Source organism: Rhinichthys klamathensis, unplaced genomic scaffold, assembly GCF_029890125.1.
Source record: "Rhinichthys klamathensis goyatoka isolate OS25496 unplaced genomic scaffold, OSU_Roscu_1.1 h1tg000341l_1, whole genome shotgun sequence".
Lineage (NCBI taxonomy): Eukaryota > Metazoa > Chordata > Actinopteri > Cypriniformes > Leuciscidae > Rhinichthys > Rhinichthys klamathensis.
In genome coordinates this window covers 1,298,185-1,322,500 of record NW_026606855.1, presented here as the reverse complement: position 1 = coordinate 1,322,500, position 24,316 = coordinate 1,298,185, and the positions used below count along the sequence as shown (strand labels likewise).

General features: G+C 36.9%; 3 protein-coding genes across 4 annotated transcripts in view; 1 reads left to right on the top strand and 2 right to left on the bottom strand.

The window, feature by feature from the left end:
- Positions 1 to 6,369, top strand: part of chid1 (chitinase domain containing 1) — an 11,149-nt gene extending 4,780 nt beyond the window's left edge. Inside the window, exons 7-13 of the mRNA XM_056272640.1 lie at positions 1,628 to 1,689; positions 2,320 to 2,412; positions 2,496 to 2,597; positions 3,233 to 3,385; positions 5,676 to 5,756; positions 6,020 to 6,062; positions 6,149 to 6,369. Of these exons, the coding sequence (XP_056128615.1) occupies positions 1,628 to 1,689; positions 2,320 to 2,412; positions 2,496 to 2,597; positions 3,233 to 3,385; positions 5,676 to 5,756; positions 6,020 to 6,062; positions 6,149 to 6,247 (633 nt within the window). The 3' untranslated portion in view covers positions 6,248 to 6,369. The remainder of the gene's footprint in view (positions 1 to 1,627; positions 1,690 to 2,319; positions 2,413 to 2,495; positions 2,598 to 3,232; positions 3,386 to 5,675; positions 5,757 to 6,019; positions 6,063 to 6,148) is intronic.
- Positions 6,370 to 7,099: 730 nt separating this feature from the next.
- gatd1 (glutamine amidotransferase class 1 domain containing 1) lies at positions 7,100 to 11,778 on the bottom strand. The gene is made up of 7 exons (XM_056272648.1): positions 11,562 to 11,778; positions 11,100 to 11,176; positions 10,902 to 11,007; positions 10,715 to 10,822; positions 10,549 to 10,640; positions 10,375 to 10,468; positions 7,100 to 7,265 (listed from the first exon to the last, which is right to left on the bottom strand). The coding sequence occupies exons 1-7, from the start codon at positions 11,611 to 11,613 to the stop codon at positions 7,150 to 7,152; spliced, it is 645 nt and encodes a 214-aa protein (XP_056128623.1). The 5' UTR covers positions 11,614 to 11,778; the 3' UTR covers positions 7,100 to 7,149.
- Positions 11,779 to 12,144: 366 nt separating this feature from the next.
- Positions 12,145 to 24,161, bottom strand: cd151 (CD151 molecule). Of its 2 annotated transcripts, XM_056272646.1 has the most exons (9): positions 23,638 to 24,161; positions 21,400 to 21,484; positions 21,018 to 21,209; positions 17,321 to 17,395; positions 16,970 to 16,990; positions 16,518 to 16,622; positions 15,143 to 15,301; positions 12,535 to 12,621; positions 12,145 to 12,448 (listed from the first exon to the last, which is right to left on the bottom strand). In XM_056272646.1, exons 2-9 carry the CDS (start codon positions 21,481 to 21,483, stop codon positions 12,389 to 12,391), a joined length of 783 nt encoding a protein of 260 aa, XP_056128621.1. In that variant the 5' UTR covers position 21,484; positions 23,638 to 24,161; the 3' UTR covers positions 12,145 to 12,388. The 2 variants fall into 2 exon arrangements, with proteins under 2 accessions (XP_056128621.1, XP_056128622.1); XM_056272647.1 differs by lacking the exon at positions 16,970 to 16,990.
- Between the last annotated feature and the right edge of the window lie 155 nt (positions 24,162 to 24,316).

Here is a 24,316-nt window from a genome sequence, read left to right as displayed (position 1 = left end):
TTCTTAGGGCGAAAGTCTGAAGTCTGTCTATAGGCCATATATTGTAGTTAGTGTAACTTCACTCTTATGTAACCAAAATATTATACATACTCACCGGCCACTTTATTAGGTACCCCATGCTAGTAACGGGTTGGACCCCCTTTTGCCTTCAGAACTGCCTCAATTCTTCGTGGCATAGATTCAACAAGGTGCTGGAAGCATTCCTCAGGGAGTTTGGTCCATATTGACATGATGGCATCACACAGTTGCCGCAGATTTGTCGGCTGCACATCCATGATGCGAATCTCCCGTTCCACCACATCCCAAAGATGCTCTATTGGGTTGAGATCTGGTGACTGTGGAGGCCATTTTAGTACAGTGAACTCATTGTCATGTTCAAGAAACCAATTTGAAATGATTAGAGCTTTGTGACATGGTGGAAGTAGCCATCAGAGGATGGGTACATGGTGGCCATAAAGGGATGGACATGGTCAGAAACAATGCTCAGGTAGGCCGTGGCATTTAAACAATGCCCAATTGGCACTAAGGGGCCTAAAGTGCTCCAGTTTGTATCCAGCCTCTCACGGAGACTTCAGATGCTCCAACACCTGCGATGAGACGACTCGACGCCTGTGAAGAGACGACTCAACGCCGGCGATATGTTATGCCCTAAATTAATACATGATGATTAACTAACTATATTCTTCTATGTACATTTCTGAAATGCACTTTCTGTAAAGCTGCTTTGAAACAATATGTATTGTGAAAAGCGCTATACAAATAAATTTGAATTGAATTGAATTGAATTAAAGTGTGCCAGGAAAACATCCCCCACACCATTACACCACCACCACCAGCCTGCACAGTGGTAACAAGGCATGATGGTTCCATGTTCTCATTCTGTTTACGCCAAATTCTGACTCTAACATCTGAATGTCTCAACAGAAATCGAGACTCATCAGACCAGGCAACATTTTTCCAGTCTTCAACTGTTCAATTTTGGTGAGCTCTTGCAAATTGTAGCCTCTTTTTCCTATTTGTAGTGGAGATGAGTGGTACCCGGTGGAGTCTTCTGCTGTTGTAGCCCATCCGCCTCAAGGTTGTGCGTGTTGTGGCTTCACAAATGCTTTGCTGCATACCTCGGTTGTAACGAGTGGTTATTTCAGTCACTGTTGCCCTTCTATCAGCTCGAACCAGTCTGGCCATTCTCCTCTGACCTCTGGCATCAACAAGGCATTTCCGCCCACAGAACTGCCGCTCACTGGATGTTTTTTCTTTTTCGGACCATTCTCTGTAAACCCTAGAGATGGTTGTGCGTGAAAATCCCAGTAGATTAGCAGTTTCTGAAATACTCAGACCAGCCCTTCTGGCACCAACAATCATGCCACGTTCAAAGTCACTCAAATCAACTTTCTTCCCCATACTGATGCTCGGTTTGAACTGCAGGAGATTGTCTTGACCATGTCTACATGCCTAAATGCACTGAGTTGCCGCCATGTGATTGGCTGCTTAGAAATTAAGTGTTAACGAGCAGTTGGACAGGTGTACCTAATAAAGTGGCCGGTGAGTGTATATGCATGTTGAACTGCTCTGATAATATAGTTGCTCATCGTGAGAGTTATTGACAGACTGTGATTTTGCTCCTCAGGCCGAAGGGTTTGATGGGTACACACTGGAGTTATGGAGTCAGCTCGGAGGAAACAAGAGAAAGTGAGTGTGTGTTGTGTGTGTGTGTGGAGGACAAACAAATGAACAATTAAAAAAAAAATTCTGGTCAATGAAATAAAGCTTAAATAAATGTTATATACATGTAAGATGGAAAAAAATTAATACAAGTAAAACTGAAATAAAAATTAAAGCTAAATAGAAATATAAAAAAAAAACTAAAATTAATAAAAATGACAGGCACATTACAAAATGATTAAAACTTGTATTTCAATAATTTAATAACACATTCAGATGTTCACGTTTCTCTGATGTTGTTGTTGGTTCATGCAGGTGAACGAATAAAATATTATAAAAATGTAGAAAGTTTTTTTTTATTTCAATTTTTGGTTTTATTTAAATCCTTTTACATTTTTACGATTTAATTATTAACTTTTCATCAACTAATTAGCTTTCAACAACTTACTTAAACTGATCAAACTTCACTTTTGGGACATCTTTAAATCTAAAAAGATGTTTGTTTGTTTTTTGATAATTTTTTAGGGTTAGAGTCTGTAGTATTTAGTTTTAACCAGTAGATGTCTATGGGATGTCATCACACACATTAAGACATAAGATGATTTCATGAGCATGTTCTGATATAGGATCTGGATTGTGTGTGTGATTGTGTTACAGTGAGCTGGTGCACCTGGTCACACACCTGTGTGAGACTCTGAATGCTGGGAAGTTGACCTGTGTCCTGGTCATCCCTCCTTCAGTCGCGCCGGGGTAAATAACAAGTCTTTTTCTCCTTCCATCCCAGCATTGGTTGTGCATTGAGTTTGATCTGTTGTTGTTTGTGTCGTGTTCAGCTCAGGTCAGCCCGGCATGTTCGGCCGGGAGGATTTTGAGAAACTGGCACCTGTGGTGGACGCCTTCAGTCTGATGACGTACGATTATTCGGGACCTGGCAGGTCAGACACACAAACAGGGATTTTGATGTCAGCTTTACTTTCATTTTTGACTGGATTTCTGTGTCAAAAGCATGCAGAAACATTTTATTATGTTTATAAACTTTATCAAATAAAATAAAAACTTTTGGTGATACTGATAAATATTGTTTTTGTTATGATATGGTTTATGTATTTGTACAGAAACTACAGAAAAATTTAGTTTTTTATATTTTTTAGATATTTTCTTGTTATAAGTGCAAAGACTTAATTTTAATTTTTTCTGAAAACAAGGCTTGTTATATATTTTGCTTCAAGTAAATGTATCTTGATTTGAGAATGTTGACATTTTACATAAATACAGAGTAAGAGAATTTCTTTCTTTTTTTCAGTTTTCAATATGATAGGATATGAATAATATCAGCTGATATCCTAAAGTTTCCTTTAACAGATATTGTATTAATCTGTATGATTATATTTTAAATGGTGATACATTTAAATACATACATTTTAATGTCAACTAATTTCATTTCAGCATTTTTGTAAACACTAAACATGCGTCTTGCAGCAGACTTCCGGTTTCATCATTGACTGTTGATAAACCACATGGTCCAGGCATCACGAGTTCTTCTGAAGCATTAACATGGGCTGTGTTTCAGGCCGGGTCCGAGCTCTCCGCTGCCCTGGGTCAGAGAGTGTGTGCTTCAGCTCGCCCCTCACAACCAGTGGAGACACAAGATCCTGCTGGGGATCAACATGTATGGCCTGGACTTCAGCAGCCACGGCGGAGCGGAGCCACTGCTGGGCGGGAGGTACACGCTTCGTCACCCGCTTATCTGAATCATGGCTGTCACAATAATTATGAGTTTAGATTTCGCAATTCTAAAACTTCGGCTATTCCTAGTTTATATCTCACAATTCAGATTTTTCCGCAATTCCAAGTTTATCCCACAATTTTTACTTGTTTGCAATTCTGACTTTATATCTAGCAATTCTGATTTTTTCGCAATTATGAGTTTATATCTAGCAATTCTGATTTTTTCGCAATTATGAGTTTATATCTCACAATTCAGATTTTTTGTCGCAATTATGAGTTTATATCTCGCAATTCTGATTTTTTTTCACGCAATTATGAGTTTATATCTCGCAATTCAGATTTTTTTTCACGCAATTAAGTTTATATCTAGCAATTCTGATTTTTTTTTCACGCAATTGAGTAGAATTTTTTTCACGCAATTATGAGTTTATATCTCGCAATTCAGATTTTTTTTCACGCAATTATGAGTTTATATCTCGCAATTCAGATTTTTTTTCACGCAATTATGAGTTTATATCTCGCAATTCAGATTTTTTTTCACGCAATTATGAGTTTATATCTCGCAATTCAGATTTTTTTTCACGCAATTATGAGTTTATATCTCGCAATTCAGATTTTTTTTCACGCAATTATGAGTTTATATCTCGCAATTCAGATTTTTCCCCACGCAATTATGAGTTTATATCTCGCAATTCAGATTTTTCCCCACGCAATTATGAGTTTATATCTCGCAATTCAGATTTTTCCCCACGCAATTATGAGTTTATATCTCGCAATTCAGATTTTTTCACAATTCTGGGTTTATATCAAATTTTTTCCCTGAATTCTGAAATATAAACTCACAATTGCACATTCTAAAGTCTTATTTGCGAGAAAAACAGAAATCTGAGATAAAAAGTCGCAATTACCTTTTTTTATTTTAAATTCTCAATTCTCTAGGGGTGGAACGGTACACAGAAGTCACGGTTCGGTTCATACTTCGGTTCAGACGTCACGGTTCGGTACGATTTCGGTACAATGGAGTGAATAGCAAAACAAAAATGCAGAAGGCTTTTTTATAAATGTCTTAAGCCTTGTATTTTTTATATACGTTTTATTAATAAAGGCATAGAACCAGTTTATTTGTAGTGCACCGACAGTAGTTTTATATAATTAGTTTATTAATTAAATTATTAAAAAGACGAAAAGACCATGAGATATGTTTGGTAATTGTACCTGAATGAATTTAAAATTAATTTGCTATTTCAGATCAATATATTTGTTTTCCTTCATTTTAATTAACCCTAACTTTATTCTCATCTGAATGATAAATAATTGATTTCCGTATAAAATAATACTACCATTAAAAACTTTTGTTAACAGTTGTAGGTTACAGTTTGACATGAGTTTAGAGTGTGACAAAAGTACAATGTTGTGTTTTATTGCGAGTGTACACAAATATAAGTAAACAATTTGCCGTTTTAATGATGTCCTGTATGAAAAAAATGACGGAGTATGTTTTTATGTTTCCACTGTTCGATCGCCCGTGCCTCTCTCACACACACACACACTATTCGATCGCGCGATTTGCGCCCGTGCCTCTCTCTCTCGCACGCGCACGCACAAACACACACACACTCTGTTCGATCGCGCGATTCGCGCTCGCGCCCGCGCCTCCCTCTCTCTCTCTCTCTCTCTCTCTCTCTCTCTCTCTCTCTCTCTCTCTCTCTCTCTCTCTCTCTCTCTCTCTCTCTCTCTCTCTCTCTCTCTCTCTCTCTCTCTCTCTCTCTCTCTGTCTCTCTCGCACACACACACACACACACACACACACTGTTCGATCGCGCAATTCGCACCCGCGCCTCTCTCTGTCTCTCTCTCGCACACACACACACACACACTCCAGCATTGCAATCTTGATCGCAGCCTGTTCATTGCTGCGTTCACAGTCACACCAAAAGCGAATAGAGCGAAATTTATCGCTATTTAAGAGGTTTTTTTTTATTTGTACCGTGTATTCTCCGTGCAAATTCGTGCACCGAACCGTGACGCCCGTACCGTTTCGGTTCAATACGAATACATGTACCGTTCCACCCCTACAATTCTCGGAAACAAGCTTTCATAAAATTTCCATGAAACTGAAAGATTTTTGTGATAGTTTTTACTACTACTACTACTATTAGTCAGTTATTCTCATTTTGTTGTTGAATGGACAATTTAAATTTATTTTAAAAAAATACTTATAAAGATGACTAAGAGTTCTTAATTATCATTGACAAAGTTCATATATAATCTTAATTTTCAAACAGGTATGTTGAACTGCTGAAGGAAGTGAAACCCAAACTGCAATGGGATGAAAACACTGGAGAACATTTCTTCAATTATAAAAGGTTAAACACTCGTATACAAACGTATCCTGATGCATTTGGCTCACAAAGCTTTCTCAAAGCTTGTAATCTGATTAAACACAATAAGATGCTAAGCATAGAATTCTGATTGTCAAAATCTTTTCCTGTTTAAATAAAGAAAGAAAGAAAAGATGCTTATTGTTATGATTCACATTTTTTGGTTGCAGTAAAATAAAACATTTAGATATTATTACATTTAACAAGTCTTATTATATTTATTATAACAAGTCTTTCTTTTGTTTCAGGAATAACGGATTGAAGCATGTTGTTTACTATCCCACTTTAAAGGTAACTGTAATATTAGTGCCATAATAGTACAAAATATTAAAGTGAATTGTGGGTATTATTCAGTTCTGGCTCTTTTTCTGCTCTAGTTTCTCCAGCTTCGTATCGCTTTGGCAACTGAACTGGGAACAGGAATTTCCATGTGGGAATTGGGACAAGGACTGGACTATTTCTATGAGCTTTTGTGACCTGTGATCTGACTTACATCTGTTCGATCTACTTCCAAATAATAAAGTGTGATTTATCAAAGCACTTCATGATATTTATGACAATACTGTTGCTGAGCATGCCAATAAAATTATTTTTTAATTATGTGTTATCAAGTGCATTCTTAACAGAGAACCAGCATTTTAATGCAATTTATTTTATTCAGGAATACAATTTTTATTAATTCATTGGTACAGTTTTGTTTTTTCATACTGCATTGTTAGTAATACTGCACATTATGTGATTCCTTTTGTGGAGCAAATCAAAACATTACAGCAGTTAAAAAGACAAAGTAAAACAGTTCTATCAACGAATCAAACATTCTTGATTCGTTGTTTCTCTTCACACATCATAGATCTGCATACGTGATATGAAAAACCACGGTATTTCCTGTGTTAAACCATCTTACACTTTAAAGGAATGTTGAAAACAAGTCGAGCTTTACCAACAACACACTGTCAATAAACAAAATAATATAATTAATAATCACGTTTACACTAAGAATTGATGACTGTTGCATTTTAAAAGCTGAAATGAGGAGCTTTTAATTTAGTACTGTTCCAGACGGGGGAAAAGTAGCCTAATTTAAAATAAAGCCTTTTATTACAGTGTAATGCTTTGATATCCATTTACAGAACATGTCTAAATCTATAAATCATCTTGTGCTCCTTTCAAGCATTCAAATGAAACATTCATATTTTGTAGACAGAACATGTCCTTAAATTTAATTTTAAGTCAGAAATTTCTAAACATTTGGTGTGAGAAATGCATTTGGAGTGAAGAATGTTTGTGGATACATGTGCTTTCGATAGTATAAAACATCTGGTTCAGATTTCGTGAAGTTGGCTCTTGTGAATTCGTTGTCTTCTGAACAGCTGAAGGTTTATCTGCAATTGCACAGAAGAATCAGGTTGTTGACGGCCGCTGATGTGGACTGCGTGTTCTGCCCAGTCACAAGATGGCGGTCCAGGACCACATGAACTGCGTCCTCGATGCTCGCTGTGAGGGACAGAATTAATTTATGCTTCACATAAACACCAGTAGCATGTGGTAAAAGGGATAGAGTACACCCAAAATGCTATTCTGTCATCATCTACTACTAGGCAAGGGAACACTATTAATAGGGCTGGGTTGACGAAATCCATTTCGGGATTTTAATCATTGTCATCTTGATGAACCGATGTCTAAACTGTTTTCAGTTTATTATGCCTGAACAAAACCTCACTAAATATTATTTGTAGCGTCCCACGAATCCAATAAATAGCTATTTTGTTACCAGGGATTAAAGTGAAAAAAATTCTTCTGACTGAAATTTTTTTCAGGCCAAGTCATATTCCTGTAACTTTATTTAAATAGTCGAGACCAATAGCGTTTTAAGGGAAGATGTTTAAAACCGATCTAATATTGAGTAATTTAAAAGCTATTTTAATCTATGAAAAACAATTACTTATCTTGACAAATAATCAACCATCTACATAACTTTTCAGTGCATGTTTTTATTTATCTTATGAGACCAAACAATGCTAAACTATATTAATATATAGTTTGTGCCATGGCAAATTGTTTTGGCTGAGGGCAAAGTGAAGTTTTATAACTTTATTATGTAGGCTATATTTAACTTTAACTTTGTAGCCTATTACAGAGCTGACTTATGTTTAATTGAATTGTTTGCTTTATTTCTCATTGTATAGCTTATTATAGCCTACCTATTAGGCTACTACTTTTGAACGGGATATTAGCATTAAAACTGACATTTAACAAAAAAGAGACATGGTTGTGTAATTTTATATATTCTAAAATATATAAAATATTATATTACTATGCATTCTCTTCACTGTATGTGTACGCATAATACAATAAAACGATACAACCCTGTCTGTTTGTTAAATGTCAGTTTTAATGATAAATAATGTTTCATATTTTTAAAATGAAAACAAAAAGAAGCAGGTTTGTGTTTTAGCTATATTTCGTGTTGTTATAACTATATGATAAATCAATGTGCGTTGCCTGAACCACATTTGTGTGGCCATTTATATGTTTATGATAATAATTATGTTCATTTATAAAAGAAAAGAGGCACAGTGGTGTTGATGAAAAAAGGCAGAGTTGATAACCGGAGTAGCCGCGTGCTGAGTGACGCGATCAAGAACGCGCTGTTAGCAGCGTCCTCTCGTCCTCGGGAGTTTGTTCTCCTGAGTCGAACTTGGCAAGTCCGAACTACCAAGGACGCAAGTCCGAAGTTTGCGTACTTGGAATTGAGAAACGACCAATATTGACCCGCGTTCTGTTTTCTATCATGGGACCGCAGCAAACGAGCTGTAGCCTCGCCTGACAAGATTGAGTGAACAAGGTCCAGGGAGCAGTTTTTCCGTGAGCGGGAATTGAAAACCCGGAGTGGATCATAAGCGAAGTGATAACAGAATGCTTAGAGTGGAGAGAGGAACGTGCTTTTGCTCCACTCCAGGCTTTATCACATCCCCCCTCAGCAGGGTGAATACGCATCATCTTTCCTTAATTTAAGACCTATTCAAACTAAAATTAAGACATTTATCACACTGTTTGCGAAATGAAAGCCTATTTACGGCCTTAAAATTATGAAAAGTTAATTTAAGACATAAGGACAGACGGGAACCCTGCAATTGACGGATATCCGTCATAGACTCGCTGCAATTAACGGAAATCCGTCGTAGCGACGGAGAACTTTAATCCCTGTGTTACTTACAATTTTATTATGAAATTCCAACAATACAGTTTTGGCGCTAGTAATGTGACGTCACGTGACAGATCGCTCCGTTCAAGCGGGTCGTTAATGGATCCTCTTCCTCTTTACTACTAGTTACAGCACCAAATAAACATGAAACATCAGAAGGTAGGGCTATGTTGAAAACTACAGTACCAATTTATCATGTCTCGTTATCGATAAATGTGTTTCAATCGTGAAAAGTCGTCAATAAAACACCTTGTAATGTAAACAATGTCACACAACTTTACATTTACCTCATAAGAGCCATTCAATGTCCATTAACTCGTTAGCTGCTAGTAAACTAGAAAAAATAACTCTAGAAAGGAGCATTTTGATAAACATATGCACTCTATTACATATTATTTTTAACTTAACCGGTTTATCAATAGTTTGAATACGTCATAAAAAAAATGATTAGCCATGTAAGTGTCGGTTTCAAAAAACGATAACAATATCAATAAAAAGTTATTATAAAGCTATTGTTATAAAAACTGACTTATGTGCAATTTAAATGTTTGTATACAAATCAGTTGTTAATTTCTAACCTTCAGCATTAATGTTAACCTGGCCCTAGCCAGATGAATTTCGCTCCGCCTAGCTTCACTCATCCACCTGGCTGGAACCGATCCATTGAAATGGCGTTTCAGAAGGCTGGGCCTTATCAAAAATCCTTGCATATGATTGGATAAGCCACTTGTCTGTCATCTTTATAGACGTGCTATTTCAACCACTCACACCGAAGCCAACCCGTGAAAAAAAAAAGCCTTAAGAGCCGTTCTCTGATGTTCTTTTAATGAAACAATATTAGGTAGATTGGACAACACGGATGAAATAGCAGCATCAATGTTAACGCTAGTTTCCTCGATGCGAGCCGCCATTGTTGTCTGAATCAAAACAGTCTCACGGTCGCTTCTCCACTACGTCACATCTATGAAACTCCCGCCCTGCGTCCTGATTGGCTAAACCATAAAGTTGGTTGGAGAAATCACTCTCAATGGAAGAGGTTCCAGATGGATGTGAGTGAAGCTAGGCGGAGCGAAATTCATCTGGCCAGGGCCAGGTTACATTAATGTACCAAGTGAGAGAGAAAAAATCCGTGAAAAAAAATGACATGTACTGTACTTGATATATATCCAGATAACAAATCAAGAATCGAATCGAATCGAATTGCAAGTTTGTGAATTGAAATCAAATCGTGAGATTTGTGTCCCAGTCCTAATTATTAACAACTTAAATTCGAGGTGTCACTCACACGAGACTTGAAATACAGCAATATAGTGGATGACTTTTATGGTGAAAGTAAGTCAAACAAGTTTGGAATGACATGAATTTTCCCTTTAATAGATTTAAAAGAAACCCCTGCACCTGTGTAAGATCCACCACTGTCTTTGATAAAATCCTCCACAATAAGCGGCAGGTTGGCAAATTCTGGAGAACGTACCAGCTCAAACACAGAGGGCTGTAAAAAAAACATCACATTGAATGAGCTATTCCTCCATAAATCCACAGTTTGTTGATTCACATGACATTATCACTCACCCCAGTCATGCTGTAGCCACTGAATATCCACTTGTGTTCCTCTGTAGCGCAGCAGAGAGCAGCTACGCCCTGTCCCACAGCACACACGGGCTCTGCAATCACACAGACGTCAACTAAACCCATCTCACAACTCTTGAGTATTTGAGATGCAAAGAGACACCCTCACTTTGCTGAGAAATGAAGTGGGACAGGATTCGTGCGAGGGACCCGCTGTGGGCGAGATCATTCAGGGCTCCCGGACAGTCGGGAATCAACAGCGCCTGATAGCGGGCACCTGAAACATCACACATCCTAATTATTATAAATGCACTTGTGCACTCAGATTTAAAAAAAAAATCTGACAGACATCAGACCATCGATAGACTCGAGTTTGGCCGGGTTGGCGTAGGGTTTGACGCTGAACTCTTGCACCCATCGGGCTGTGCTGTCATCCACGCCTGCAAAGTCGATTGTCTTCCCCTGTGAGACAAAAACTGTGACATCCAGCAAACTGAGGCTTATGTGGATGAATAAACATTAATGTGTAGATGTTGCAGTGTGTGTTTCCTCACGCCAGGTGTCGCTGTCTGCACGTTAAACACTGAACTGCACAAATTGAAACACTGATTGAACGATCGAGCTGAAACTCCTGCAGGGAAAACAATACACAGTTTAATGCTTTACATTCATAATAAACACAAAACAGTACAAAAGTACCAGGGTTTAAAGTTTAATTTAAAAATAGAAAAGTGCAATGATATTACCATCTTTTTCACTGGAATTTTACCACTTTTTGAATTGAATTAGAATAGAAAATTAGAAATAAACAATGCCCAAAATACTAGATCTTTCCTGAGCCAAAATAAAATAAAACAAATAGACAAAAATAAAACGCGTTTAAAATAATTTAATAGATAGAATGTATTTAAATAGCATGCAAATTGTATATTCTCGGGAAACGCTGGTGGCATTTTTGTAACTGTACACAAACTATGCATGTTAACGTTCATTTGACGTGATGTTTTGAGTCTCACCTGCAGATGCAGAACTGGCCACTATCAGACATGTAGGTTTAGATGTCATCATAGACGCTTTATATCGACTAATTTACAGTTTTCTCTGTTTTTAGAGATTGACCATTAACCAGCGATAGTGGCAATACTAACGTCAACAATAACCTACTAAAAACATGTATTCAAGTGTAATAAATCCATTGAAATTACAATAAAAACAGAAACTTAGATCATTTGATCAGCTGCTTGTTTCGATGGGTCCGTTGGTATTAAAGCTCCGGGTAAAACAGTTACTGGGTAAGTAGTTCCGACATGCACATTTTAAATCATTATTTTATTAATTATACAGAAAATCTACAAACACAGTGAACAGCTTAAATATTACTGCCAACTTATGCAAATAAATTAAATTGAATGTTTTATTAATTGAACAAATGTTACACACAAAGCATTTAGAAATTCATGTCATTTCAAGATTTCCGTAATCTTCTAATAAACATTACAAGCCATCTTAATGCTGATATTGTGCCGATAATTACTTCTGTAACTGGAAAGTATGTTTAATAATAATGGAAGGCATGTGTTGTCAGAAACAAAACAATCGTTATTATTCCACTGATTTATTTGTACTGCAAAATTCAAACTTTTAACAAACATTGCATCAATATTCTTTGCTTAAAACAAGACAATGTAAAGTTCCCTTTCCAGAACGACTGTCCTGCAGCCAAGACATATTGACCCGCCATCATAATCATGACACACAACACATTAAAACCACACAGTAACAGACAGCAATGAAGACAGCAGGAAGGTTTATTTGGTGTTGGTGGGAATAAAGTGTTTTTCTCTCAGTATATTTCTTCTTTCAAACTTCGATACAGGCAGCAGGTAAAAATCATCCCTACAATCTGGAACAAACAGAGAAGGTCAAAGGTTAATTAAATAAATAAATATGAGTAAAAATATTTGCTAGATTTATATTAGAGTTGTTCACCTGAATAAATGCAATCCCAAGACCCACTGAGCCCAAAATCAGCAGATGTTGAAGAATAAACTCCTCTAGTTTGGATATACATCCACCCTGAGAGACATAAAAAAAGAGTTTAAATGAGAGATCTCAGCAGGGTCTCAAAATTATGGAAGCATATGGGTAGCAATATTTAATTTGAAATGTGATATTGGTCATTGCTGCTACTGTTATTTATTGCTGCTGCTGTTGGTTATTGCTGCTGCTATTTATTGCTGCTACTGTGTTTGTTGCTGCTGCTATTTGTTATTGCTGCTACTGTTTTTTTATTGCTGCTACTGTTATTTATTGCTGCTGCTGCTATTGGTTATTGCTGCTACTGTTTTTTATTGCTGCTACTGTTATTTATTGCTGCTGCTGCTGTTGGTTATTGCTGCTGCTATTTATTGCTGCTACTGTTATTGTTGCTGCTGCTATTTGTTATTGCTGCTACTGTTTTTTTATTGCTGCTACTGTTATTTATTGCTGCTGCTGCTATTGGTTATTGCTGCTACTGTTTTTTATTGCTGCTACTGTTATTTATTGCTGCTGCTGCTGTTGGTTATTGCTGCTGCTATTTATTGCTGCTACTGTTATTGTTGCTGCTGCTATTTGTTATTGCTGCTACTGTTTTTTATTGCTGCTACTGTTATTGGTTATTGCTGCTACTGTTTTTTATTGCTGCTACTGTTATTTATTGCTGCTGCTGCTGTTGGTTATTGCTGCTGCTATTTATTGCTGCTACTGTTATTGTTGCTGCTGCTATTTGTTATTGCTGCTACTTTTTTTTTGCTGCTACTGTTATTTATTGCTGCTGCTGCTATTGGTTATTGCTGCTACTGTTTTTTATTGCTGCTACTGTTATTTATTGCTGCTGCTGCTGCTGTTGGTTATTGCTGCTACTGTTTTTTATTGCTGCTACTGTTATTTATTGCTGCTGCTGCTGTTGGTTATTGCTGCTGCTATTTATTGCTGCTACTGTTATTGTTGCTGCTGCTATTTGTTATTGCTGCTACTGTTTTTTTTGCTGCTACTGTTATTTATTGCTGCTGCTGCTATTGGTTATTGCTGCTACTGTTTTTTATTGCTGCTACTGTTATTTATTGCTGCTGCTGCTGTTGGTTATTGCTGCTACTGTTATTTATTGCTGCTGCTGCTGTTGGTTATTGCTGCTGCTATTTATTGCTGCTACTGTTATTGTTGCTGCTGCTATTTGTTATTGCTGCTACTGTTTTTTATTGCTGCTACTGTTATTTATTGCTGCTGCTGCTATTGGTTATTGCTGCTACTGTTATTTATTGCTGCTGCTATTGGTTATTGATGCTGCTGTTGGATATTGCTGCTGCTGCTATTGGTTATTGCTGCTACTGTTATTTATTGCTGCTGCTGCTGCTATTGGTTATTGCTGCTACTGTTATTGCTGCTGCTGGCTGCTATTGGTTATTGCTGTTACTGTTATTTATTGCTGCTGCTGCTGCTATTGGTTATTGCTGCTACTGTTATTTATTGCTGCTACTGTTATTGCTGCTGCTGCTATTAGTTATTGCTGCTACTGTTATTTATTGCTGCTGCTGCTGCTGCTATTGGTTATTGCTGCTACTGTTATATATTGCTGCTACTGTTGGTTATTGCTGCTACTGTTATTTATTGCTGCTGCTGCTGCTATTGGTTATTGTTGCTACTGTTATTATTGCTGCTACTGTTATTTATTGCTGCTGCTGTTGGTTACTGCTGCTACTGTTATTTATTGCTGCTGCTGCTGCTATTGGTTATTGCTGCTACTGTTATTTATTGCTGCTGCTATTCGTTATTGATGCTGCTGTTGGATATTGCTGCTGCTGCTATTTATTGCTGATACTGTTATTTATTGCTGCTGCTGTTATTGCTGCTGCTGCTGTTGGTTATTGCTGCTGCTGTTGGTTATTGCTGATACTGTTATTTATTGCTGCTACTTTTATTGTTGCTGCTGCTGTTGGTTATTGCTGCTGCTGTTGGTTATTGCTTCTACTGTTGGTTATTGTTGCTGCTGCTGTTGGTTATTGCTTCTACTGTTGGTTATTGTTGCTGCTGCTGTTGGTTATTGTTGCTGCTGCTGTTGGTTATTGTTGCTGCTGCTGTTGGTTATTGTTGCTGCTGCTGTTGGTTATTGCTTCTACTGTTGGTTATTGTTGCTGCTGCTGTTGGTTATTGCTGCTGTTATTGCTGTTGCTGCTGTTATTGCTGCTTCTGTTGGTTATTGCTGCCGCAGAGCAGATACAGGATTTGCTACTGCCAATACATACACAACACACTACTGTGTGAGGAAATAAGACATGCTGCTGCTGTACAATATAGCATACACGAATTACCCGTAGCAGATCTATACAGGTGGAGCTGGGGAAGATGGAGGGTTTCTGAACGCGTGCTGCAACTGCTACAGCAAACTCTGACCAGTATTTGAAAGTTGAGCAGCGAGCTCATTGGCTACTGATACAGCAGGAACCAATCAGCTGTGCCCCATAGAGAATGATGTGATTGCAAGCAGATTAAGTTAAGGGCCAATCAGCCTGCGCCATCTAGATTTTCATGACAGAACTTCGTATGTATCTCAATGTACCTCTACTTTGTAGATGTTGGATGGGTGGTCTCTGAGTCCACAGTGGTCTGTGGGGGTCTTACAGCAGCTGTCAGGCACCAGGCGTCTGTTAGCACCAGGCGTCTGTATCCAGGCCCCGTCCCTCCAGTCCGCTGAGCTGTTACTGCCACAACACTTCAGCTGCATCGTAAAACAGATGGAGAGGGAGGGGGCACGGGAACAAGAAAAGAGTTCATTCTACTTGTGACCGGTGGATCATTTTCCCATGGGCTTGTGGTGTCTGATGCTATGATGCATGAAACTCACATGCTCAGAGACTGAGAAATTGTGTTCAAAAGCCTTCATTGTCATGATGTTGTAAGACTATAAAGTTCAAAGCTGTTTAAAAGAGTTCATTCATTGTATTATTATAGTTAAGGAAAATTGTCACAGACCTTAAATGTGGGCTTGATAAGCCTTGTCTTAAAGTTTAAAACAGATTAGAAGTCTAAAAGTTTCTAAGGTGTTCTAGATGGTTGCCTGGTAGTTGCTCTGTGGTTGCTAAGGTGTTCTGGGAAGGTGTTATGACATGGCTAAGCAGCTGCTATACGCTGATTTCTAGCAGCAGTTATTTTGAAATTGAAAGCGAGGCTCCGGTGGGAAGTAAACCGAATGCGCGAATGCGATGGCGTATTGTTGTGTTTAATGTAGAAATTAGTTATTCTAAAACTGTACATTTCTTTCATACTTTAGACTATATACAGTGAAAATCATTTATAAATATATTTTTTTTATATATATATATATAATTCAATCAGAACGTAAAAAAAGAAGCAGGAACAAACTATATACATATTCTATATTGGATATTAACATCAAATAGTGTAAATCGCGGCGGCAGTAGCTTCGGGTTGGTAGTCCAAGGCATTGTTGTTTATCTGTACTTCCGGGGTTCTTCCCACCGGAGCCTCGCTTTCGATTTCAAAATGGCGGCTGCGTGAAATCAGCGTATAGAGTGCAACAGTGCTGTCCCCCTTTTTTTGCTTTAAACAATCTAATTAAAATAAAGAACAATATCTTATGCTACATGTATGTAGCATCTTCATTTGGATCATGATTAAAGTGCAGTGGCTTTCAAATGGCAACAGATATGTTTGTGTTTAAGGCCAGTTTGGCCTGTAATAGAGCAAATGAACAGTATGTCTCAGAATCAGCCCATTTGCTTGTAAAAAAAAAATCGGAAATCGGCCATAATAAATCATGATCGGTGCATCCCTAGTTTATAAGTTATTGTTAAAAATCAATTTCGCCATGGATAAAATGAATAGTTTTTACTTCAGGAAACTGTCTGTTGGGTGTCCACTGGGTGGTTGCTAGGGTCTAGTGGGACGGATAGACCGATAGATGACTGTCTTACGTCTTGCTGGAGTCTGTCGATGGCTCTAGTGATGTGCTCTTGTCCAGGCTGCTGGTAGTTTTCCACCATCCTCTCTTTCAGATCAGCTCTCAGCTCAGCGTTCAGCTGCAATCACAGAGAAATCCATCAGACCACAAGCTATATCTATAAAGCGTACTCTATATAGCAAAGTCTGTTTTCATAGACACAAAGTAAAGTCCCATATATCAAAGAAATCAAAATGATCTGTCATTATTTACTCACCCTCATGTCATTCCAAACTTCATGTTATTATTTTCCGGAATAATGTTAACACAGCCACGGAAAATATAACAGCATACTGGTTTGTATTGACATGAGGATGAGTAAGTTACAGTATTTTTTTTATTTCTGAATGAACTATTGAAGTAAAAATCAAACTAACTTCAGCTATAAATGAGTAACTTTTTTTTTTTGTCTACGTAATTGTTTACCTGGTAGCAGAGAGGAAAACACTGGAGCAAGAGGAAGAAAAGGAGGAAGAAGACAAAGGGTTTTATAAAGATGGAAAAGGAGGAAAGTGGATGGAAAGCATGCAAACATACAACACTCGGCATGTGTATGTGGGTTTAATGTGAATCTGAGGAGAATGGCATATTACATTCCTATGATATTCATGGCAATATTACAACCATGTTTATCAACTTGTTATTCGCATGCATACATAAAGATGTGGCTGAAAAACGGACAGAATAAGAGTTCTGTTTAACAGAATATGACACAATTCACCCAAATTGAATTAATAGAAATATAGCATTTATTCCTCATCCTAAATGTGAGTTTACCTCCTGATAATAGACGTAGGCCAAAATTCCAGCTGTGATCTCCAATAGGAAGATTATCAACAACAGGACGCAGAACTGTAGGGACAAAAATGGACAAAATGTTTCAATAATGAACAGATTTGGATGGATACCAGAGCCCAGTTTAGTCTGGATCAGAATTATCTGGATTTGGAAATCCCAGGTTTTGCTATCCAGGATCAGGTAATCCATCTTACTTTTGCGCTGATTCTTCAAAGCAAAATTGCATTGGATCACCCTGATCCAGATCCAGATTACCAAATCTGGAAATCCCCGTAGTGTTCACACGAGAAGCTTTGTTTTTGCTCTCACAAAGACCATTTGACTAATTCATCTCTTATGATCGTGCCAATGAAGTTTACAAACAGTGATCAAAAACCCTTTAAATTAAATATATGTTTGTTTGATTCACAGCTGATAGTGGATTATTTTATGGCGCCATATTTTATTTTTTACTTTACTGTAGGCTACCTAAAGGCTTAATTTAAAGCTGCAGTCGGCAAGTCTGGGTGATTGAGTGGACTTAGGCAAAATTTTGAATGTTTACAACTCTCGTGCCCCTCCCCCACAATCAACGGATACCCTCCCACCCAGTTCATGCTCGTCAGTGCGTGTGCACCAGCAGGTTATCTGTGAACGCGCCCGTCTCATCAGCATCCATCAACACCATGGAGTATTTGGAGGTATGCTGCCCTGGCTAATCTACCGATAGATTGCAATTGCTAACGTCATTTATACTCTAAATGAGCTTACTTGATTTGTTAGTGTTTTGAAAGCCGTAGCGAGATACATCCGCCATCATCACTCTTCGTTACTGCGCGAACTTCAGGCGTGTGTATGTGATTGTAACGTGCGCGAGGGGTGGCGTGTGCCCGATCTGTGATTGACAGTCAGATCTCACACCCCCCTGCGCTGATTGGACCCGATTATCCGGGAGCGGTGGATTTTTGCAAAACAAATAACACGCTCCAGGTGGAGTTAGAAGCTCGGGGTTTTTTCTAAAACCACTTTATTTATGTTGTTCTGTCGGATTATAGTGTCGATTTCACTGAATATGATCAAAAAAATGTTGCCGACGGCAGCTTTAACTTAAGACTACTTCTAATTTATTACTTGAACAGTTAAACTAATCAGGAGAAAAATAAAAAATAATGTGTGTATACATCACATGATACAAATGTTGTATTTTTGACCAGATTAAAAGTTTTATCACATTTTTGTTCCTGAAATCCACCTTTCTGCTAGGATCAGGATAATCCTGATTTTTTTTTTTTTTTTATAAAATGTATCCCGATTTTACTAAACAGTTTTGAGCAACACAAACTGATGATTTGATCCAAATCAAACCAAGATTGGATTTTTTTTTTTACAACCCATTTTCAAGATTTGATAGGCGAAATCCAGTCAGATTACTTTTGAACAACTCGGCCCAGGTTCGGTTGGATGGAAGTAAATAATAACAGAATTTAAATATGTGCATGATTGGTCTTTCAAGAACCTCGTCCACCAGCTGTTGAAAAAGTGAAGAAATGGCATCTGAGGAGTTTTACTGAGGAGTTTTAACAAAGGTCAAAAGCACTATTATTTTTTTCTCAGCCTGTAATTCTTCTGTGTTCCCTCTCTGTTTTCTGTCCTCCCCCAGCCAACCACTCTCATTTCATTCCTCTATTCTGGATTCACTCCCTTCTCATTCCTCTATACCCCCCCCCCCCCCCCCCCCCCCCCCCTCTCTCTGCTGCCCGTCATTCCTCAGCTGTGACTCAGTTTCTAAGTCTGACCTCTTAAAGATACACACGACACGTCTTTATTTAAATCAGATTTGATGACAGCTTTGAGACAACTAAGTCTAAATGACAACACACAATCAAGCTAATTTAGAAAGTTAGTACACGTTAGTGTGACTGCTTGTTTCCAGAATAATTCCTGGCCTTTGTGTGCAGGAATCCAAACGGTCTAAATCTGCCTACTATAATCCGATGTTTACATTACTCAAAATATTTCACTCAAAGTAAAGTCTGGCGGAGGTTTTTGTGCTGAATCTCGTCACAGGCTGAACAGAGATGATTCAGCTAACATTTTCCAGACGTTTTTATAGGCCCTACAAGCCACCTGCTTCCTTCCTATGTTAAAATGACCTGTTGACAAGCAACACTATTATCAGACTTTAGTTGTGTGTCCCATATATGACGCACTTTACACTATCCAGTACTTATGCTCTATGAAGTGTCCAACATCCCACACTTCGTTTCTGGTGCTGCTCGCGTTAATGACCATCATTCGTTGGTTACACTTTAATTTAAGGTGACGTAGTTACATACTCACTCAAATAAGTACTGGGTAATAATTAACTACATGTACTTACTATAGAGTTACGGTTATGGTTAGGGTTTGGTTTAGGGTTAGTTGTTATTATGCATAATTTACTGTTATAGTAAGTACGTGTTGTAACGTGTATCTCATGTCAGCTTAAAATAAAAGGTTACTTTTTTTAAATGAAATTAATACTCTATATTAGTTTGATGTTTTTTATGCAATGTTTTGTATTTTTAGGGAATTTTATGGTACTAAATTATATTTATGGAAGAGTCATTATCCATTTATTACCTTTTTTTGAGTATGGATCTGAAAATGAAATATCTAAACCTAGAATGCTTTGGAGCACACTCTTAATTTTGGTCTATTTTAAAGAAGACACTACAGATTATTGCTGAAGTGAAAAAAGTGAAACTAAAATAAGTTATAGAAGGCTAAGTTTATTATTATGAAAAAAGCATTAAACTTTGCATTACTTTTTGCATTGCTTAACATTTGCATTAAACAACTATTGTCAAATTTCTATGAAATATGTATTTTTCAAAACATGATTTACTTTAAAACTGTGAGAAAATTAAAGCCAGAAATCTAAACAAATTGTTTTCCAAATTTAAGGTTGATATCTCAAAAACGCTTCCACTAGATGAAATTCGCTTCCCGTCCGTTCCCAATGCGCACATTTTTGACCGCAAACAAGAGTCAGTATTTTTTCAGGACCATTAAACCTTTTTGAATCATGTCCATTATTTTCTTTTTTTGTGTGTTCACATAGCAAGTGCCAAAACCTTTACCAAGTTTCGTACCATCAAAGTAAAAAATAAAAAACGTAAAGTTTTCGGTCAAAAATGACTGAACAGCACCAGAGGAAAAAAGATTGACTATTTGTGTATTTATATGAAACGCATATTTCTACAACTGTGAGAAAATCAAAGCCATAAATCTAAACCAGTTGTTTTCTGTATTTGAGGTTGATATTTAAAAAAATTAGCTTTCAGTACGATTTTGTTTGGGCGCAGTACCAAACATGTCCACTAGATTTTTTTTCACATTTTGGGTCAAAAAATGACCGAACAGCACCAGAGGGTTAAGTGCATCATCCGAATATTTAAAGTATATTTTTTCTACCTGTAATTTTCAGTGTGAACACACCTACTACAAAACGGCGTAGAACAGTGCCGTATTCGTCATTCGGTGGCTCTGAATAGGCTTTATGCACAGCTGCACTACTTCCTGAACTTCAGCCAGCCCTTTGTTTCCTGTCTGTCATTATTGGACAAACTGATTAATCCAGGTGTGCCTGATTATTGTTACTGAGGCCAGGCACACCTGGATTAATCAGTTTGCGTTACCCATGATGCTCTCTCACCACTAAAAGAAGAGCTCTTTGTTCCCTGATGGTGGCGCAGCATCCTAGTATCCCGGTGAACATGACGACGGCACCCGCACCAATCAGGATGAAGGCAGCGATCATGTAGGAGCTGGAGGACAGAAGGCTGATGTAGTCGCTTTTATCCACCAGAGTCCATATTCCCACTGCCATCACAGCGCCACCTGCCAGCTGGGAGGACAGTTACAATTGTCTTTGCAGTAAATCTGGCCTATTTACGCGTTCAGATGTTATTTATTTTCTTTTTAATTTGCATTAAAATTGTTTGTGCTTAGAAAGGCAAACAGTTCTGAATTTCCACTACAAATACACGTTTAGCCTGCTAAGAAACGCATAATAAAAACATACCTCATAAACTCACCCAAAAGAGAAGATTGAAGATGAACAGAAGGTATTTAAGGCATATTGTCCCACAGCTATTGTTTTTTTCCTCTGCGTCTGCCATCCTGAAACAGTAAGAGATTTTACTAACCCTTTCAACTTGACGGGTCTGAGAAAAACCATGAATCCAGCTTAACATCCCCCGGTCTTTATCTGCTAAAGGACTAACCCTTCCTTACATGATAGGCAGAGTTCAGGGAATTATGGTTATTGGGTGAAGAACACATTTTCAGAGAATGTTTCATCTCAAAATCATAAGAAAGAAAATTTGATTAATAAAAATGAAGCAAAAAACACATTATTGACTATAATTTACAAAAAGAAACTGAAAAGAAAAATGACACAATGAGCTAAAAATGTATATACACTACTACAGTAAAATGATTTAATGTTTTTGAAAGTGTCTTCTGCTCACCAAGGCTGCATTTATTTGATAACAAACACAGTAAAATTTATGTAAAATAACTGTTTTCTATTTGAATATATATTTTAATGTAATTTATTCCTGTGATCATGTATTTTCAGCATCATTACTCCAGTCTTCAGTGTCACATGACCCTTCAGAAATCACTCTAATGTGATGATTTGCTGCTGCATACATTTTTATTATCAAGAAGAATTTATGATTATTATCAATGTTGCATAATATTACTGTGGAAACCATGATAGCTACTTTTTTCTTCTTCAGGATTCTTTGATGAATAGAAAGTTCAAAAGAACAGCATTTATTTGAAATAAAAAAGATTTGTAACATTATATAAATGTAACTTTTGATCAATTTTAATGCATCGCGGCTGAATATATAAAAATATTTTCTAAAAGCAAATATGCAATAGCCTATATACAAAATTGTATTTTTATTTTATTAGTGTATTCATATGACCTTGAATAGGTAGCAAATTATTGATCGTTTCTGAATACTTTCTCCATGGCGGAGTAAATAAATGTGTGCAGTAAAGTTCAGACGGATGAGGAGACGCTGGGTGTGGATCCTGGAAACTGAGCTCCACTAGTGACTCACAGAGAGAGGGAGAAACTTTTACTACTGTAACCTCACCCAGACACAGTGTGAGTAACACATACACGTGCCCCGTCCGGGAAACAGACCCAAAACTGAGGGTTGTTGTTACACCTGCCTGTTTCTGACATGCTGACAGGAAATAAATAGTGAATAATATGTAAACTGTATTATTTTATTTAGGTAATGAGGTGTTTTCGCTGATCCCTTTGTAATTGATCCATAAGTGCTAAAAAAAATTGTTGTAAACTAACATTTTTTAAATTTAAATATTTTCTTCCATGCTTAAACCTACAGTATATGTTATTTTATTACTTTTTTATTTTTAAACTGATTTTATTTTTTCACTTAATAAGATGTATATATTGGATATATATGTGTTTTAAAATATATATTTTTAATTTCTATATATATATATTCTTTTAAATGTTTAAACCTAAATATAATAGCAGCCACATAATTTTTAAACTGTTTCATTTTATTTATTTTTTATTTATCAGTGCTTAAACGTGCAGTATTATATAAATTTGTTTTGGCCAGCCAAATAATAAAAATTATAGTGTATTCAAGTTTTTTATGATTTTTTTTTTTTTTTTTTTTTTTGAACTCTTTGTAATTGATCCATAATTGCTAAAAACAATATAATAAGGATACAATAATAATATATATATTTTAAATTCTATATGTTCTTTGAATTACCCAGTACACTATAATATGGTAGTCAAATGTGTCTAAATAGAGAGTCTGGTCATATGCATAGATTATTAGGAGTTGTGTATTTTTCAAAGCATCATCTAAGTCTCATACTGATTTGTGTTCATGACTCCTGGTTCATTTTAAATCTGACACACCTCCTCACCATCTGAAGAATCTGAGGAATTTATTACAGATACTGTTACCTGCAACTGAAGGTGTATCAAAATACAAGAATATAATTATAAAGTGCATCTTTAAGTTTAACAATCATTATTTTTACGTTTCTAAAGCTTTTAAAGAAAAGCAAAAGTCTTCAATAGGACAAAGTCGAATAACAGTAGCCAACTTAGGTTAAAAATGCAGTTACAGAATATATAAATATATATAACTCTCATAAATCACGCCATAATACAAATACTTCCCATTTATGACCAAATGGTCATATTTCATGGTAAGATTTCAAAATAATAATAACAGTACTCGTGTTTAGAATAGCGCACTCACCTGAAGGACGTGTTTAAATAACTCTCCCTGCCTTAGATCTTGATTTTAAAACTATGTTTGAGAGTCCGCTTTTACTCCAGGTGTCCGTGTCCTTCTGTCCGTATCTGTTGCACTGCTCGCCTCGCGCGTGCGCAGAGAGTTCAGCCATACTGCGCACTGCAGTAATACCACAACACGCCAAGAGGGGGCGATACAGGACAAGTGACATTTATTGCTCCAGTCCCAAAAATAAGTACTTTATATATACAATATGTTCATAGAAAGCTGTTAATGTTCACATAACATTTCATTTTGTGTTCCCAAAAATGTTAATATGACATTTATTGCCCATACCCACAACATAATACTAACAATTATTATAAAAATACATACATATGCAGGCAACCGTTTTAAGAACTCTGTATAAAACAATTTTGTCTAACAGATTGCCAACTGGAGTGAGTAGTAATGTTCAAATAATCGTATCACTGTTCCCGATAGTGTTTTAAATCCTTTTACAGTTTCATATCTTGCTGAAAATGTTTTTTTTTACACATTCAGAGGTGGACGATGAATACGTTGTTTCGTAGATTCGCTGAGCGTCCAGTCACGTGACGTGATTAATATTCATGAGTCACGGCCTCGCTCCAACAGCCCACACAGCAGTGTTAACTAGTTTCTTGTAATTTGATGCAAAGGT